We start from the raw sequence: 17,365 nt of genomic DNA, 5'->3' as shown, positions 1-17,365 counted from the left end.
AGACAGGGTTTCCCTATGTAGCCTTGGCTGTTCTGTACTCCCTTTGTACACCAGGCTGGCCTCAAACTCACAGAGATCCGCCTGCCTCTGTCTCCCGAGTGCTGGGATTAAAGGCCTGTGCCACCACTGCCCAGCATTAAAAATGTATTTATTATTCTGCCTGCATGTGAGCCAGCAGACCAGAAGAAGGCTCCATATTTATTTATTTATGGTTTTTTAAGATAGAGTTTCTCTGTGTAGCCTTGGCTGTCCTGGATTCACTTAGCACACCAGACTGGCCTCGAACTCACAGTGATTTGCTGGTCTCTGCCTCCCTGAGTTCTGGGGTTAAAGGCATGTGCCACCATGCCTGGCACTGGATCTTGATATGAACCACCATGTGGTTGCTGGGAATTGAACTCAGGACCTTTGGAAGAACAACCAGTGCTCTTAACCTCTGAGACATTTCTCCAACCTGTTTGTTTGTTTGGTTAGTTGGTTAGTTGGTTAGCTGGTTGGTTGGTTTTGGTTTTTTGAGACAGGGTTTCTCTGCAGCCCTGGCTATCTTGGATTCACTTTTGTAGACTACCTTGGCCTCAAAATCATTGAGATCCACCTGCCTCTGCCTCCAGAGTGCTGGGGTTAAAGGCACGTGCCACTAAGCCCAGCTACATTTCCATTGGTTTTGTTTTTGGTTTTGTTTGGTGGTTGGTTTTTCGAGACAAGGTTTCTCTGTGTAACAGCCCTGGCTGTCCTGGACTTGCTTTGTAGACCAGGCTGGCCTCGAACTCACAGTGATCTGCCTGCCTCTGCCTCCCAAGTGCTGGGATTAAAGGCGTGCACCACCACACCCGGCAGTACAAATGTGGGGTTGGAGAGCAAGGGTATGATACAAAAGAGATTCTACTAAGTTCTATGCTTTGGAAAGTTTCAGAAAGGGTGGCAGCTGTGGGTGTGGGTTGTGCAGAGATGAGCAGGGCCTCCCAACCGAAGATCCCGTTACCGCCTTAAATGACAAGCAAGCAGCCAGCTGTGGAGGCACAAGCCTATAAGCCCAGCAGTCTGGAAGGAAAGGCTGGGAGACTAAGAGTTTTAGACCAGCCTGGGCTACATGAGACCTTGTCTCAAAACAGAAAAGAAGACTAGCAAGTGCATCCTTGACAACTCCCTGTGTTGTGCATATGTGCACGCGTGTACGTGTGATGATCCAACCAACCACTGGCCTGCCCTGTTGAAAAAGGTCAATTCGCCAGGCTTTTTGCTGTCCTCTTGTCAAATAAAAGCTACGTGGAGTCCATGTTTACTCCACTGCTGAAAAATCCCATCCACAGGAGGCAGGGCTTCTCTTCCTCCGAAAGACTTTATTGCTTCTTTACACGGATCCTAGATACCCAGGTGTGGCAGCACAGCCCTAAAACCCCTGCTTTCAGAGATGCAGGGAGGAGGATCAGGCAGCCTAGGGCATCCTTAGGAACACAGTAAGCAGGAGATCAGCCTGGGCTAAATGAGACTCTGGATGTTTTGTTTTTTTGTTTTTTAAAACAAGAGTAAGCAAGATTACTCTAAATATGAGAAGGCCAGCCTAAGATGTTCATTCAGGGAAAGACATCAGCGGTACTCACAGGCACTGTTGGGGAGAACGTGTTTCTACAAGCTTTATGGGTTCCTTCATTAATTTCCTGGTATCCTGGCGATAAGCCCACGTGTCCCTCAGCTTCCTCTCAGGGTCCAGCACCTCCAGCACCTGTAATAAGAGCTACAAAGAGAAAGAAGAAGACTTGGGGTGAGGGCAGGATTGCAAGAAAAGTGGCCCCAACTCTATAACAAAATGTACCAAGTCCCTTCTCTCATGTTCCTTTTCTTTATTTTTTTCCTTGTTCTTCTTCTTCTTCTTGGCTTTTTGAGACAGGCTTCTCTGTGTAGCCTTGGCTGTCCTGGACTAACTTTGTAGACCAGGCTGGCCTCCAACTCACAGCCATCTGCCTGCCTCTGCCTCCTGAGTGCCGGGATTACAGGTGTGCGCCGCCACCGTCCGGCTTGATGTTTCTTTTCAAACTCCAGTCATCAGCGGTGCACTGAGCCCCGCATTGAGGGCGGCTGTCTATACACCCCAGCTCAGGCTCTGCTCAGGCCCTGCGCTATGGTTCTGTCTCCTCTAGTAGAATATGCCTGTGAGACTCCCCCAGGCCCCCCCAAAAAGCCCCGGCTGTAGGTTCTCTCTTGGCCTTGTGTGGCTGTTGACTGAAGGCATCTGGTGTAGCTCTCATGCCTCCTCTGAATAAGGTATCTGCATTCTTCTCTGGAGAACCACCTCACGTGCTGGGGAGATAACGCAGCCAGTCAAGTGCTTGTCTTTCCAGCCTGAGAACCTGAGCTCAACCTCACAGAACTCACATTAAAAAAAAAAAAATTAAAAATCTGGATGTGGTGCACGCTTGTAATCTTACAGCCAAGGTGATGGAGACTTGCCTGCCTACCCTGCTCGGTGAGTCCTAGGCCAGAAAGAGACATTATCTCAATAAAATAATGATCCATACAAGAGGAACAACAGATGAGGGTGTCTTCTGCACCCCCCCCACCTGCACCCCCACCCCTACCCCCACATAAAGAACCACCTCCTCCCTCTACTCCCATCCACCTGGTCCTAGCTGGCTGAACCACTCTCCAGGCAGACCACAGCAGAGACACAGTGACTTAGCTTAGGGATACAATGGGCTCCTGAATCAAGTGGACGAGTGGTAACTAGGCTACGGGATCAGACTTTTTCTGGGATCACACACAAAGAATGTCATTTCTTCGCCGCAGCTGTGAAGTTGAACCCACCCAAACTGGAGCTGCAGGCAGCCAGCTCAGCATCATCAGCATCATCAGCATCATCATCATCATCATAAATAATAATAATAATAAATAATAATAATAATAAAAATAAAGAAGACCCTGCCTCAAAAGGAAGTTAACCCTGCAGAGGAGGATCAGAGGAGCCAGAGGGATCAAGGACACAGAATCAACTGACCAGGACTCATGGGGGCTCCCAGAGATCAGGGAGCCTGCCAGGTCTGACCTAGGTCGACTGCATGTATGTTACAGCTGTGTAGCTCAGTGTTCTTGTGAGACTCCTAACAGTGGGAACAGGGGCTGCTTCTGACTCTGTTGCCTGCCTCTGGGACCCTTTTCCTCCTACTTGGTTGCCTCAGCCAGCCTTGATGCGAGAATATGCGCCTGGTCTTATTGTTGCTTGTTATACTGTATTTGGTTAGTGTTGTTAGAGTTCTTCAGTTAGCCTACCTGTGATGTCACTGCTTACCCGCCATGGGGGCGTGACCCTGCCCAGGGTTATATAAAAGGACAGACCCTACACGCATCTGCGCCTCTCTCTCTCCTTTCTCCTTTTCCCCTTCTCTCTCTCTCTCTCTCTCTCTCTCTCTCTCTCTCTCTCTCTCTCCCTCTCCCCCTCCCCCTCCCTCTCCCTCTCCCCCCCCCCTCTCTCGTACTCCTTCTCCCCCATGTTCATTTAATAAACTCCTCTACAACATAATATCTGTCATCTGGCACCTTAATACCATATATCTTACCTCATATCTCATTGCTTTAATTTTTAAATATAAAATTGGTGCCACATGATTTGGATACTAAACCCAGAGGTCCTTTCTGTTGTCGTCACAGTGAAATCCCATCTCCCTTTACTGTCTGTAACAAATTTCTCTAAGTATTCTCCTCCTCATTCCTATTTCTACCCCCTGCCAACCCCCCCCCCTCAGACACCTGTGGAGAAGCCTTCCAGACCAGCTTGCAAGAGGTAAATAGATGTTCTCTTTGTCTCGGTTTCCCCCGAGTCCTAAACTTGGCCCCAAGAGCACTAAGGCAATGGGCTTCCTGTCCCTACTGCCTGTGCACAGGAATGGTCTGGGATCTAAGCCTACCCAGGTTAAAAAAAAAAAATGACGCTGCTGCGCTGCTACATTGCATGGTTCAGAGGCGAGTGCGAAAAGAGATTATATACACCCAATGGGGTGCACTCAGGGGCAGCCAGATGTGCCCGTTGCCGCCACTCCCTGCCTCATGACCAGTTTGCGCATCCTTGCTGTTCCAAAGTGATCCCAGATCATTTCTGGGGTGCTTGAGGACTGCCTATTCTCTTCCATTAAAAAAAAAAAAATCCTTACACATGGCCTGACCACGTGACCGCTAGCCTCCCATTGCTGCCCTGGCCCTTCTCACCACAGGTATGTCAAAGACTCACTAAAGACACTCATGCTCTGCCGCTACTCAACTCAACAGAGCTCAGCCTGGCCGAGGCGGGCCAGGCAGGCCAGGGGTGGAGTCAATCACCTTCACGCAGTAACTGGCTCCAGGCCTCGGTCTGCGAACTCTCAGCTTTGCTAACTTGGTTAATTATGGACTAAGAATCAAATACACCTGGCTCTTGGCTAAAAAGCTTTTCTCTAAATCTATTTTCCAACTCCTAAAAATAAAAATTGTCTCTAATTTATTTTCTTCTCTAAAAAAAAATCATATGATTGTTTATTGCGTGCGATGTTTAGACTATTTAAAACCTAAACTCTGTTAATTTCCTTTTAGAAAAAAAAAATCATTGTATGCTGGTTCTAAATGTTTATTTTAAAATTATAAAGGTATATTAAAATTAACAAGATAAATGCTGTTCCTCTTGTCGTTAGCTAACCTGGACTCAACTACAGGATTCCTGGCTAATGGATTTGATACAGTTTCTATAATGTTCTACTGTATTAACATTCATTTGTTTACAATGTTAAAAATTTAAATCACTGCCTTAAACCATGTTTAGTCTAAAATCATAAATGTGATATTATTCATACAAAACTGTTCTGCTCCTTTTGGACTGTACTTGTATTTTTTGTGTGTTTGTTTGTTTTTGTTCTTTTGGCTTTTTGAGACAAGGTTTCTCTGTATAGCCTTAGCTGTCCTGGTACTCACTCTGTAAACCAGGCTGGCCTCGAACTCACAGAGATACGCCTGCTTCTGCCTCCCAAGTGCTGGGATTAAAGGGGTGTGCCGCCACTGCCCGCTTTGTACTTGTGTGTGTGTTTTAATTTATTTATTACGTATACAATGTTTTGCCTGCATGTATACCTTCAGGCCAGAAGAGGGCCCTAGATCACATTATAGATGGTTGTGAGCCACAATGTGGTTGCTGGGAATTGAACTCAGGACCTCTGGAAGAGCATTCAGTGCTCTTAACCTCTGAGCCATCTCTCCAGCCCTGTACCTGTGTTTTTAACATTCCAACTTAACAGAGATAAAACTAAAATCTTAGTCTTTAAGTATTAAGATAAACTATGAACAAAATTGTCTATCTAAATATTCTTAAGATAGACAAGACTGTGGTCTCTGAAAGCTAAGGATGTTTCCTGGATCCCCATATAGGAACTGGTAAGAATAATTTTAAATTATTTAAAGCCTGAGAGGAGCCTTCCCGACAGGCTCAGTTACAGCAAACTACACTCCAGGCCTTAGCCACTGCCCCTGAGAAAAAAATAGAGGTGTGCAAAGCCCCCTCCCATCAGGGTCCAGCCTGAGCCAGCTCTGCCAGGGACCTCTTTCAGATGCAGCTAAAAGGGCACACCAGTCTCACAGCTGCTAGTCAGAATAGGACACTGGTCCCACAGCCTAACCTGTTGGCAAATTTGGGCCTATGGATGTGAGAATGCTCACACGCAGGCTTGTTCTCTGTGCCCAGCAACTGGAGGGTCAACCAGCACAAGAGCTTTAGACATTTCCAGCCTTCAAGCTCCTTGATCTGGTGGAGTACAGATGGCTCTTAGGGTCAGCAGCCTCCCTAATCCCAGGGTAATGGCACAGGTCTGTTTTAAACTCAGGTTACATAGCCACATGACCAGCTTCTACCATGGGAGACTTCAGGTCCCTTCCCAGCCCTCTTCACATGCAGGGGACCAAAGTTTAACTGTCAGGTCTACATACAGTCTACTTTGTTACCATTCTTTTAGCTAAAGGACAGTGACCGTGGACAACAATTTTACCTATGTCCTAAAGCTTCCAAGAAGGTGTTTTAAAACATGTTTTAGGATCGTTATGAAGGTCAACATGTCTAAAGGATGCTCTATTTCTTCCTGTTGCTGTCCTGTTGCTATGCTACTGTTGTATTAACTGTTCAAAGTATTGAGACTGATCAATGGAGCTCTAGTTTATTAATTTAATTGTGGTAAAACATTCCACTGTACGATCCTACCATAGTTCCAAGATTTAAATTGTCCTTTTGTTACTGTTCCACAGAGGCCCAAAAAGGCTTCTGCCTTTCCAAACTTATGTAAAGGTTTTTGCACTTTTAACACAAAGTTCTTTTTCCAAGCCTCTACTATGCCATATGTCTACTGCCTTTTCCTACTGTACATGTCTAACAATGTATGTTTCGCTGCAGATTACAAACAGTGATGATGCTACATTTATCTCCTTTTATGACCCTAAAAGGATTCTTGTAAGCTACAGGAAATCCATCTCTTGGGTCAAAGGGAATCCGGATAAGGACTGTCAATCCAAAGCCCAAGTTTCTCACCTATCGCCCATCTCTAAGGGTGGGGTTCCTCCTCCTTTTCCCTGGCTTTGGGACTCCCCTCACCTACTTACCTCTTTGCCACCTTTCTGCACCCAACACCAGCTAAATTCCCCCTTCCTAGTCGCATAAACGCTTCCCTTTGTCTAGGAGATATATGAGAGAATAAATAAAAAGGAAAAATAAAAATAAAAAAAGCCAGGCCTGGTGGCACACGCCTTTAATCCCAGCACTTGGGAGGTCGAGGCAGGTGGATCCTTGTGAGTACGAGGCCAGCCTGGTTTCTGGTCTATAAAGCGAATCTAGGACATCCAAGGGTACACAGATAAACCCTGTCTTGGAAAAAAAGGAGATCCGGTGAGGTAATAAAAATAAAAATTTTTAAAAATCAAAACAAACAACAACAACAAAACAAAGCTAACAAAATCTAGTTGGGGAAATCAGACAGGGAGCTGAGAGCTGCATTCCCATGCCATGGCCATATGAGATGCGGTATAACCACCTCTTTATCTGAGGCTCAGACACTCTAGCTTACTGGACCCAGTGAGGAAAAGCTGTGTAGCAAATCACTGATCAGAAACATCAACTGTTCTTCTTATTGACTTTTCTAGCATGAGTTGGTTCCTTCCTTCCTCCCTCCCTCCCTTCCCTCCCTCACTTCCATGACTGATGTGGAGTGAGAGAAGCCTGCTGTGGAGCTGGGAAGGCCACAGGCAAGAGGTCCCCAGTACCTCTTAAGGTCAAGCAGGGGCTTTGAGCAAGGGAATGTGTTAGACCTGAGAAGAAAACCATTTCCATAACTGTCGGATTAAAGCAAGGTGTATTTAGAAGTGCACAAGGGACTGGGTAGACATCTGCCTCCTCTTCCTCCTAAGTCCGGGGGGGTTTTAGAAAGCAGAGGGCTTTTGATGTCCCTGGTTAACAGCAAGGTCTAGTGCTTTGTATTCAGATATCAATAGCTCCCCCTTTTCCCCCCAGCCCCTCCCCCTCAAGTCTCTTACTCTCCTATACCAAAATGATACTATGTAACCTTGCCTCCAAAATTATCCCTAATTGGCTAAATAAAGCTGCCTACACACCTGGGCAGGGCAGACGTTAGACAGGCGTGGCCACGGCTCAGGCACTTGGGGAAAGGACAGCAACAGAGGAGGAGCAGGAGAGAAGGAGGAGGCGGGACCACCGGGAGTCTCGTGGCCGGGAGGAATTTATTCTGGATTAGCATGGAGAGGAACAGCCCAGATGGAAAGCATGTGCGACTGTTTATAGGGGTATTGGATGGGAAGTTGCCCAGATGGGAACAATTACAGGAAATGGCATGGGATGTGGTGCTGGGTGGTGGCAAGGCAGTTTATCGAGTTAATATCTGCCCAGCCTCAGGTAGCGGGTTAGAGAATTAATACTGCCACAATAATTTCGGCTATTAATAATAAACATTATAAGCAATTTATATTTTTGACAACAGTCCCTTTTTGGGGAAAGGTTGAGGTTGATAGAGAACGGCTGTTGAGATCATTGGGTCTTAGTACCTGGACAGAAGAGGGGGGGTGGGGGTTGCCCGTTGGATAGGTGAGTGCAAGAATCCATCCTGTGGAAGGGGCATCATCACAGGTTCAGGAGGTTAGCAAGACAAAGGGGTGGGCAATGGGGTTACAAATTCAGCATAGGTTGAAAACCATGGTTTGCAGGATACATTAGGTATAGGAAACAAATGTATTCTTGTAAGGCATGGACAATTAATAATGATGCACAACAGGGTGCCTCCTGTTTTGATTTCACAAACGGCGCACCAGTACTTACCTGTCTAGCCTGGGGAAAGGGTGCAGGGGTGGGTAGGGGAGAGCCATTCCTGCTCATCCTCTGCCTCATCCAGCCTGCCCTCTTCCTCAGATCTCACACAGCCTGGCATTTGTTTAAGGCTACGGTGGTCCACTAAAAGGCCGGTTCCCAGGAATGTTACCATTTGCTCAACGAAAAGATGACCATTTCTTCTTGTTGGAAAGACAGACTTCGAGCCATTTTGAGATATAAAAAAACAGGGTAAGCCAGGTGTGGAGGTGCATGCCTGTAGTCCCAGCACTTAGGGAGGCAGAGGCCAGTCTGATCTACAAAGGGAGTCCAGGACAGCCAAGGCTACACAGAGAAACCCTGTCTCAAAAAAAGAAAATGATGATGATGATGATGATGATGATAAATTTAAATAAAAAGCAGGGCAAATGTGCTGAGGGTTATGAAGATGAATTAGGAGCAGGCAGGGACATTGGTGACATAGGCCAGGCCTGGGCATTATGGTGGCTTTTCCATAGCTTTCAGGTTCTCCTACCTCTATCCATCTGTTAGTGGGTTGTTAAGGAGACCTCCTTGGCCCAGGCTAAATGGAGGTCAGTAAAACTGGGCCATCCCCTGCATGGCTTCCTGTACCCAGAAGTCTCAAGAGCCTCGAGAAAGAGCTTGAGGGGAGAGAGCCTGAAATGCCTGTGTTGAACACTCCGGTGAGCTGAGTGGCTGCACAGGAAGCAAAGGAAATAGCCGTGTGTCCTACCATTTGTGTTTCCTCCTCAGTAGAAAAAGGAAGGCTGCCCTGAGCTGGTTAAGAACCTTCAGCTGGGGCTGGAGAGATGGCTCAGAGGTTAAGAGCACTGGCTGTTCTTCCAAAGGTCCCGAGTTCAATTCCTAGAAACCACATGGTGGCTCACAACCATCTATAATAAGATCTGGCGCCCACCTCTGGTGGGCAGGCACACATGTGGGCAGCACATTAAAAGTTTTTAAAAGGAAAAAAAAAACCCTTCAGCTGGGGATGCAACCACCTCTCTTCTAACATGCATCTCAGCACGCTGGGCATCTGGAGAGAAATATTTTGGGGTCCCTGGGAGGCTTTCCCTCAAGCCCAAACAGATCACCTCAGCAGGCAGAGCCTCTTGCAGGTGCGGGTAGAGAGCCAGGGGGTGCAGGGCCATGCTGGCTCCCACTTCCTCTGGGAAGGTCTTCTCAGCTTTCGCAAGCCTGGGCAACAGGGTTGCCTCCTTGCGCGGGCCTCTCTGCCTTTTCTTGGGGGTCACGTTGGGGGCTCTGTGATGAATATGAGGCAGAAAAGCATCCTTGAGGCCCTGGTGTCGGGGCCAGCCTTTCCTGAAGTCCTCCAGCCCCTCACTCACAAACACCCAGCGCCGACGACTGTCCAGGGATCCTGGGAGCTTCGGGCTGCTGTGCTTTGTTGGACACTTGGAAGGCAGGTTCTCCAGGTCCCTAGAAGACAACACATTAGATGAAGTGCATCCCAGGACTTGGGTGGGAGGAGGCTGTGAGGAGGTTGGGCCTCCACCCATTGCATTGTGGGGGTGGGTGGAGCAAAAGAGCAGGCTGTGTAGCAAGGCCTTGCTTTCTCTTTGCTGCTGCGTCCCCACAGCTGGCTCCATCGCCTGCTTACGAAAAACCACAGCCCTGGATGGGAATTGGACCTTTTGCCTGCATGCATCCTTGGAGCATCGAGTTACCCTCTGTGTGCCTGTATTCCAAATGTGTGTAAACAGCAAGTGCCTTTTTTTTTTTTTAATGAGTACCCTATTTCAGTGTCATCGTAGCTCCTCTTATGATAAATTAGAGGGAAGAGCCACCCTGAAAGTGCATAGCACCGCGCCATGGCCGGGAGTCCTGGACTGAAGAGGGCAAGCATCGGTGCCTTCATTTTGTGTGAGGAGCCCTGGCTGCAGCATCCTTAGCCAGTGTTGCTACTTTGTAGGTTCCTTACTCTCTTCTACTCTTGTTCACCTTCATTCCACCCTTCCAAGCCCCCCCAACACTAGGTAGGAGAGAAAGAAGGATAGAGGGAGCAGGTCATGGTGGCGCACGCCTTTAATCCCAGCACTCAGGAGGCAGAGGGAGGCAGATCTCTGTGAGTTCAAGGCCAGCCTGGTCTACAAAGAGAGTCTAGGACAGCCAGGGCTATGACACATAGAAACTTTTGTCTCAAAACAAAACAAAAACAAAGCAAAAGGATAGAAGAGAAACAACAGGGCAGGGCGTTGTTATAAGCAGGCTACTTCCTGCTGATTGGGGGTGTGTTGCTTGATCTTTGCTGTAAGAGCATTTATATTTTTCTCCTCATCTCTTTGTGCATGACCACCTGACAAACTGCAACACCATCAACCAGCAGCAGGAGGAGGGGCAGGAGCAAGGTGCTAGCATTTATATGCCCTCTCAAGAGTCCCCAGCATTCCAAATGTCATACATTTACAGAAACTGTCTGCACTGGCAAAATCACACCCCTGCTGGAGTACAAGGCAAATCATAGTCAGCTGTTGTGGACAATCTGAAGCAGCCCCATATCCCACACCTGGGATTAAGGCAAAAACATATTCTTATGACATTTCTGTCCCTTTAAAGAAACCAATGGTTCTCACTACAAGGATCCACCACCACGAACTTCCCCCGCTGTGATACACACTCCCCTCTCAAACCCTGAGGCCAAATAAGTCCTTCCTCCATAAGTTGCTTATGTTGGGTATTTCATCGTGGAGCTGGGAAAGGTAGCTAAACAGGTCCTTACATATCTGAATGGATCAGTGTGTTAAATAACCTCAGCGGGCCCTGGTTTCCTCTTCTCAACTCAGGAGGATGGCTGTGAAATTATGTTCCATGGGCTACATCAAGCCCATGGCACATCATTCTCTCTCTCTCTCTCTCTCTCTCTCTCTCTCTCTCTCTCTCTCTCTGTGTGTGTGTGTGTGTGTGTGTGTGGTATGTATGTGAAACAAAGTCCCACTGTGTAGTCCAAGATGGCCCTACTGAGAATTCTCAGTCCTGCTGCCTCAGCCTCCAAAGGACTGGGACTGTAAACCTGCACCTGCAAAGCCAGCCATCTTCGTGGTTTAACAAAATTAAATACAAGGCCTGACGGATGGTTCAGTGGGCAAAGACACCTACTGCCAAGCCTAATCCCAGACCCATATGGTGGAAGCATAGAACTGATTCCCAAAAGTTGTTCTCTGACCTCCACATGCACACGATGGCATATGCACACACACTGGCATACCTATGCATGCACGCACACACATGCACAAGCAAACAGAAGTACACAAAATCACATATACAACAAGTGCACATACGCATGCACACACACAAACAAATAGATACATTCTTCTCTAAAGAACCATAATAATTAACACAAATGGAGACCGTCTGTTTTGTTTTTCAAGACAGGGTCTCTCTGTGTAGCCTTGGCTGTCCTGGACTCGCTTTGTAGACCAGGCTGGCCTCGAACTCACAGAGATCTGCCTGCCTCTGCCTCCCGAGTGCTGGGATTAAAGGCGTGTGCCACCAACAACACAGGAGTTGCCTTAAGTGCTTTCAGACATCAACCTGTTTAAATCTCACAACAGCTCCACATAACAGTAACATTACTTCTCTTGACCGCTTAAGGGAGGCACAAAGAAGTAAAAAACAAAATGCTTGTCAAAACTGCACAGGTGTAACTCAATCCAGGGACTCGATGCCTCTGTCCTCTGTGGGCACACACGCACGCACACACACACACACACACACACACACACACACACACGGTGGGAGGGATAAAAAACAATACAAATAAATTCTAAAAATATCTCTATGGCTAAGATGTGGTGGATCTTGGATTTTCAATGCAGTTGAGAGCACCAGTGAGCGGTGCCTAGGTGCACACCGGAGCTGCTGATACTTTTTAATTGTTTTCACCTGAGCCATCTGGAGTCTCAGATCCTCTTGAAGAGTCAGAAGCGTTTTTAAGTTCTCAACACTGGTTTTCGTGGAGGCTCGGCTGGTCTAACACTGTTTGCCTTAGCTGAGCCATAAACGCTCTCCTTCATCTGCCCTCTCCTTTCTGACTTCCACACAGCCTGTGTCTCTCTGCTTCCTGCCCCCTCAGTGCCCTCAGTGCCCCTCCCCCACTTGCATGGATCAGTCAGGCCATGGAGGTGATATGGAAGGGACAAGTGGCACACGGGAAGGAAAACGATACGAGATCTAGAACAATCAGACACAACTGATGCTAAAGCGGGGCCTTGGAACCCAGGCACCCGATGACCCTAATTAATGACAGCCTGTGGCAGATACTTTGAGCACTAATGTATTCCCTTGAGGCCTTCCCTTTCTTTCTTTCTTTTTCTTTTCTTTTCCTTCCTTCTTTCTTTCTTTCTTTCTTTTTTTTTTTTTTAACCTTTTTGAGAAAGGGTTTCTCTGTATAACAGTCCTTTGTAGACCAGGCTGGCCTCGAACTCACTGTGATCCACCTGCCTCTGCCTCCTGAGTGCTGGGATTAAAGGCGCGCACCACCACGCCCAGCTCCTTGAGGCCTTTTCTGCCTTTGGCCCCTGTCATCCATGATGGCCCTTGATACTAAACCAAATCGTTGGTATAACCATCATCATACACCATTTTAAAGAAACTCTAGCCTGGTCCCCAGTGGTTTGCAGAGAACCCTAGAAACTTTTTTTTTTTTTTGGCCACATTTACATGTGCGTGTGTGTGCTTAAGGAGCTTAACTTCAATGTATCTTTAAAAATCTAGATGAAAAGGCTGGCAGTGGTGGTGCTCGCCTTTAGTTCCTGCACTCGGGAGGCAGAGGCAGGCAGATTGCTGTGAGTTCGAGGCTAGCCTGGTCTACAAAGTGAGTCTAGGACAGTCAAGGCTTACACAGAGAAACCCTGTCTTGAAAAACAAAAACAAAAAGAAATAAAAGAACAAGGGCAGAGAAATGGAAGAAGACACCTGACATCCACACGTGCATGAGCACCTGCACCAATGTGTCTAGGCAGAGGTTGGTTTGCTAATACAAAAAAAGAATATGAAGGCTTTAATCCCAGCACTCGGGAGGCAGAGGCAGGCAGATTGCTGTGAGTTCGAGGCCAGCCTGGTCTACGAAGTGAGTCCAGGACAGTCAAGGCTACACAGAGAGACCTTGTCTTGACAAACCAAAAACCAAAACAAAACAAAAAATCTAGACGAAAGAACAAAATAACTTTCCAAATAGGTAGAGGTCCAGGCATGTGGAGCCACGTGCCATCTTGGGACTGACATCAATCAGCTCCACCTATTAACACACAGCCCTTCTCGTTAGTAACTATTTTCATAAAGTCTTTTTTTTTTTTTCTTTTCAAGACAGGGTTTCTCTGTGGAGCCTTGGCTGTCCTGGACTCACTTTGTAGTCCAGGCTGGCCTCGAACTCACAGTGATCCGCCTGCCTCTGCCTCCCGAGTGCTGGGGTTACAGGCGTGCGCCACCACGCCCGGTTCAATAATCCATATTCTTTATATTTACAGATGACTCAAATACCCCAAGCACTTGTTAAAATCAGAGAGGATAACAAGTGTTTTTCACTTAAATACAGCCATACCTCTCAAAATGGAAACTGTATAATAATTTGATTGAGACCCGGGATTCTGAAACTGGCAGAAAACTTGACGGCCTCCTTAGGTCACTCTCAGTTCTGAGGGGATGTGAATGTAGGCTTTCCTCTACCCTACTCTGCTCCTCCTAGTGACACAGCCTCACAAAGCCCTGGCTGCTCTCACGCCAGCCTTGTAGAGGACAACCCTGAACTACCTTTGACTTCTGAGCCTCTTGCCTCCACTTCCTGAAGGTTGTGATTATAGGCACGCACCATCATGTCTAGCTTATGTGGTGCTGCAGATGGAGCCCAAAGTTTCCTGCTGGGTGAGCGCTCTGCACACTGAGCTACACTGCCATCCTCAACTCTCCACATTTCCTTAAGCCTGTGAATGATCTGGCTTGACCTAATAATGTTTATTATTAGACCTATAATTAGACCTATAGTTATTATTACAACACTGTTTTCTAGCCCACTAGCAACCAATCAATGATTGGTTAGATTTTAAAATAGGCTTAGTTAACCTGGGTCAGGTCAGATTATTAATCCCTAAACTACTTCCCATAGTGGGGCAGGTATGTGATACCTGCCCCAATCCCATGCCATCTGTTTCTAATAATGTCTATCAAGCTACCTCCCATCCATATCCGAAACACTTGCTAATTATCATCATCTGGGCCAAGTCGCCATCCACGCCGGCCACATGCTTCTCCTCCACTTAATCCATAATGGCGCAACCTTCTTCTCTCTCTCTCTTCTGGTCTCTCTTCTTCCCAAGATCCTCTCTGTCTCCCCACGCCCGTAGCCACATCTATCTAATTTGCACTGCCCAGGTGTGATGACCTTTTATTACTTAGTATCAAAATACATCAGACCAACACCTGAGGATCCTCGAAGCCTACAAAGCCGATTCATTGAATCAACCCATTTCAAAAGCCCAGGAAGCTGTGTGTGGTGGCACACTTCTACTCCCTGTGCTCTGGAGACTGAGGCAGGAGGACCACCAGCTTAAGGCTAACCTAGGCTACATACTGAGCTCCTAGCTTTTCTGATTCTAGGCTTGCTGCCTTACTTGTCGCCACATTGAAGTGCCTCTTTACTAGCGAAAATTCACTCTCAAGGATTCGGCAGGGGGAAATAAAAGCCTCTTTTTTTTTTTTTCCTGCCCCACTGACCCTGCCTCCCCAGAACTTCAAGCAATCTCCCGCCAAGGGTTCTGCTGGACCAGAGTCTCCAACTGGAGGCCTAAAGACATCCAGTGGTATAGATGCTATAAACTAAACACAGGGAACCGGGGTCCCAGAGCGTCTGATGAAAGAGTTGGTTACTGCCAGAAGGGTGTGTCTGTGTCAGAGGCTCAGAGGCTATAGACAGCCTCTCCAGTGGCCACTATCTGGCCTGGGAACTTTAAACTCCTTCTCCAGGGTTGTGGCAAAAACCAAACAAACCAGAAAGGACATGTTCTTTGCAGGCTGGGGAATCCAGCACTGGGCCCCTTTACTCTATTACAACAGCGAGGGCACAAGGTACACTGAAAAAGGCAACTCCTAGCACCAAGGTCTACCTCTCCATCCCAGCCCAGAGGATGCAGCCTTCCCTGATCAGCTGCTGTGTGAGCGCAGTGCTTACCATCCGCAGTTTCGATGCTCCCTCAGCAGCCTCGAAGCCAAAGTCGTGGGCTGGAGCCGCTGCCCACACTCAGCCATGGTGCCACTGGCTGTATGACCACTTCTGGGTTTTGAGTTGCATGTTCTCCCATGGCTTCCAGAATTGCTAGGAGACCTGCCCAGCCCAGCACTGTCCAGACCTGCCCAGTTTACCCGTCAGCAACTGAGGAGTCCAGCAAGACAGGGCTTGAGGTAACCTTCTATTCCTGGGGGCGTACAACTGGCCCTGGGGAAGAAGGACCCAAGCCTGGATTTAGTCAGATTTTATCCTGGTGGAAGGGTACTTTCATACCTTAACGAGAAATTTACTGGAGACTGAACGAGGATTTTGTTGTTGTTGTTCGTTGATTTTTAAACAAATATTTACTGGAGAGAAGCAAACCAAGCAGGAAAGAGAGAAAGAAAGGGAAGGGGACGGGGAAAGGAGAGAGAGGGAAGTGGGGAGCTAGCAAGAAGAGGTTTGGCATGTCCCCTGTCACAGTCAGTCCCTTTTAGCTCTTGTGTTTTTAAATCCATCAACTTCAAGCCACTCTGGTGCACCCAGTGCCGCCATCCTGCGGGCCTAGTGAGCAAGGTCTCATGTAAATATCAGTTACAGGAGAATGTGCTTCTGTGCGATGTCTGCTGGCTACTGCTGAGAGTCCTGCTTTTCAGGACAAGTATTCCTTCCAGAAGCTGCCCGCTCAAGTCTCTTTTATAGGTTAACTGCACACTAAAACTACCTAGGAATACACAGACTGTCGCTCACCACAACAAAAAACCAGATACAAGTCACTTTAAGCCACACAGAAGCGGTCATCACTTATGCCTTCTCTAGAGCCACTGAGTAGAGATTTCTTATTAGTTTTATTAATGTGTCTACCTTTGATGATGCCCGTGTGTATATTCTCACAGAGGCCAGAAGAGGGCACCAGGTACCCTACAACCTGTGTGGTTGAGACTAGCTTGACATGGGTTGCTTACTCTGTTGCTCCTTCCACCATGAGTTAAAGCAACATGTGGCCCTCACCATGCAGCCACCTGCTCTTCCTAAACTCTGCAGCCTCTAGACCCATGGGCCAAAGTAAACCACTATTCTTTATAAGTGACCCGATCTTGGGCATTCTGTGAGAGTAACAGAAAACAACTAAGACCAAATGGTGCTCTTAATATCATCGCCCTGGGGTTAGGGTTAGGGTTCCAGCATATGTAAGAGGCAGGGTACAAATGTTCAGACCACAGCACATGGAAGCTTTCAAGGAATCCTACAAATCCTGCTTAAATTTCGGTGGGGCTTCCAAGGACTTAGGAAATGGGACCAGGACAGACATACATAAGTAAATTTAGGCCTGGGTCACACATACTTGCACTGTTGTTCTTCACGCATCTCTGGATTTACTGGGTGACTGCAGTGCCTAAGCTGTGCTCTTCACATACTGCCTCCCGTCAGCTCATTCCATGACGTAAGCATGGTAGGAAGACGTCCCAGACAGAGTCAAAGTAAAACAAAACAATCAACAACAGTAACAAACAAAACCCCTTTCTATGGCTATATAGTCTCTTTCTTAAAACCAAATAAATAGATACATTTCTTATACCAATTATAAAATAATTTAAACCCAAGTAGCCCATGTGATAGGCTTCTGTTGGCTTTAGTGTAAACAATTTAATCTCTCCAAACAACTTCAGGTATGTTTTTGGTTTCTGCCATGATCATCTGAGTCTGTTGTTTTGGGGCCATGGTGAGACAGAAAGGCAAGCTGCTCGCCTCCTGGCAGCTAGTGTGCAGACCAGAACAGGGAGACACACTCACAGTGACCTGTTTTCCCTGTC

The 17,365-nt window shown here is 47.3% G+C and overlaps 1 protein-coding gene across 1 annotated transcript in view; it reads right to left on the bottom strand.

Annotated features, from left to right (window-relative positions):
• FAM47E (family with sequence similarity 47 member E) overlaps window positions 1-9,942 on the bottom strand; it is a gene marked incomplete at its 5' end in the record, with an annotated part of 33,255 nt that extends 23,313 nt beyond the window's left edge. Inside the window, 2 exons of the mRNA XM_084759813.1 lie at window positions 1,602-1,735; window positions 9,427-9,942. Coding sequence (XP_084615939.1) covers window positions 1,602-1,735; window positions 9,427-9,942 — 650 coding nt within the window. The remainder of the gene's footprint in view (window positions 1-1,601; window positions 1,736-9,426) is intronic.
• Window positions 9,943-17,365: the final 7,423 nt, after the last annotated feature.

Source organism: Acomys minous (genome assembly GCF_964271855.1).
Source record: "Acomys minous genome assembly, chromosome: 15".
Lineage (NCBI taxonomy): Eukaryota > Metazoa > Chordata > Mammalia > Rodentia > Muridae > Acomys > Acomys minous.
Note: the sequence above shows the minus strand (reverse complement) of the source record. Positions and strands in the feature narration are given on the sequence as shown.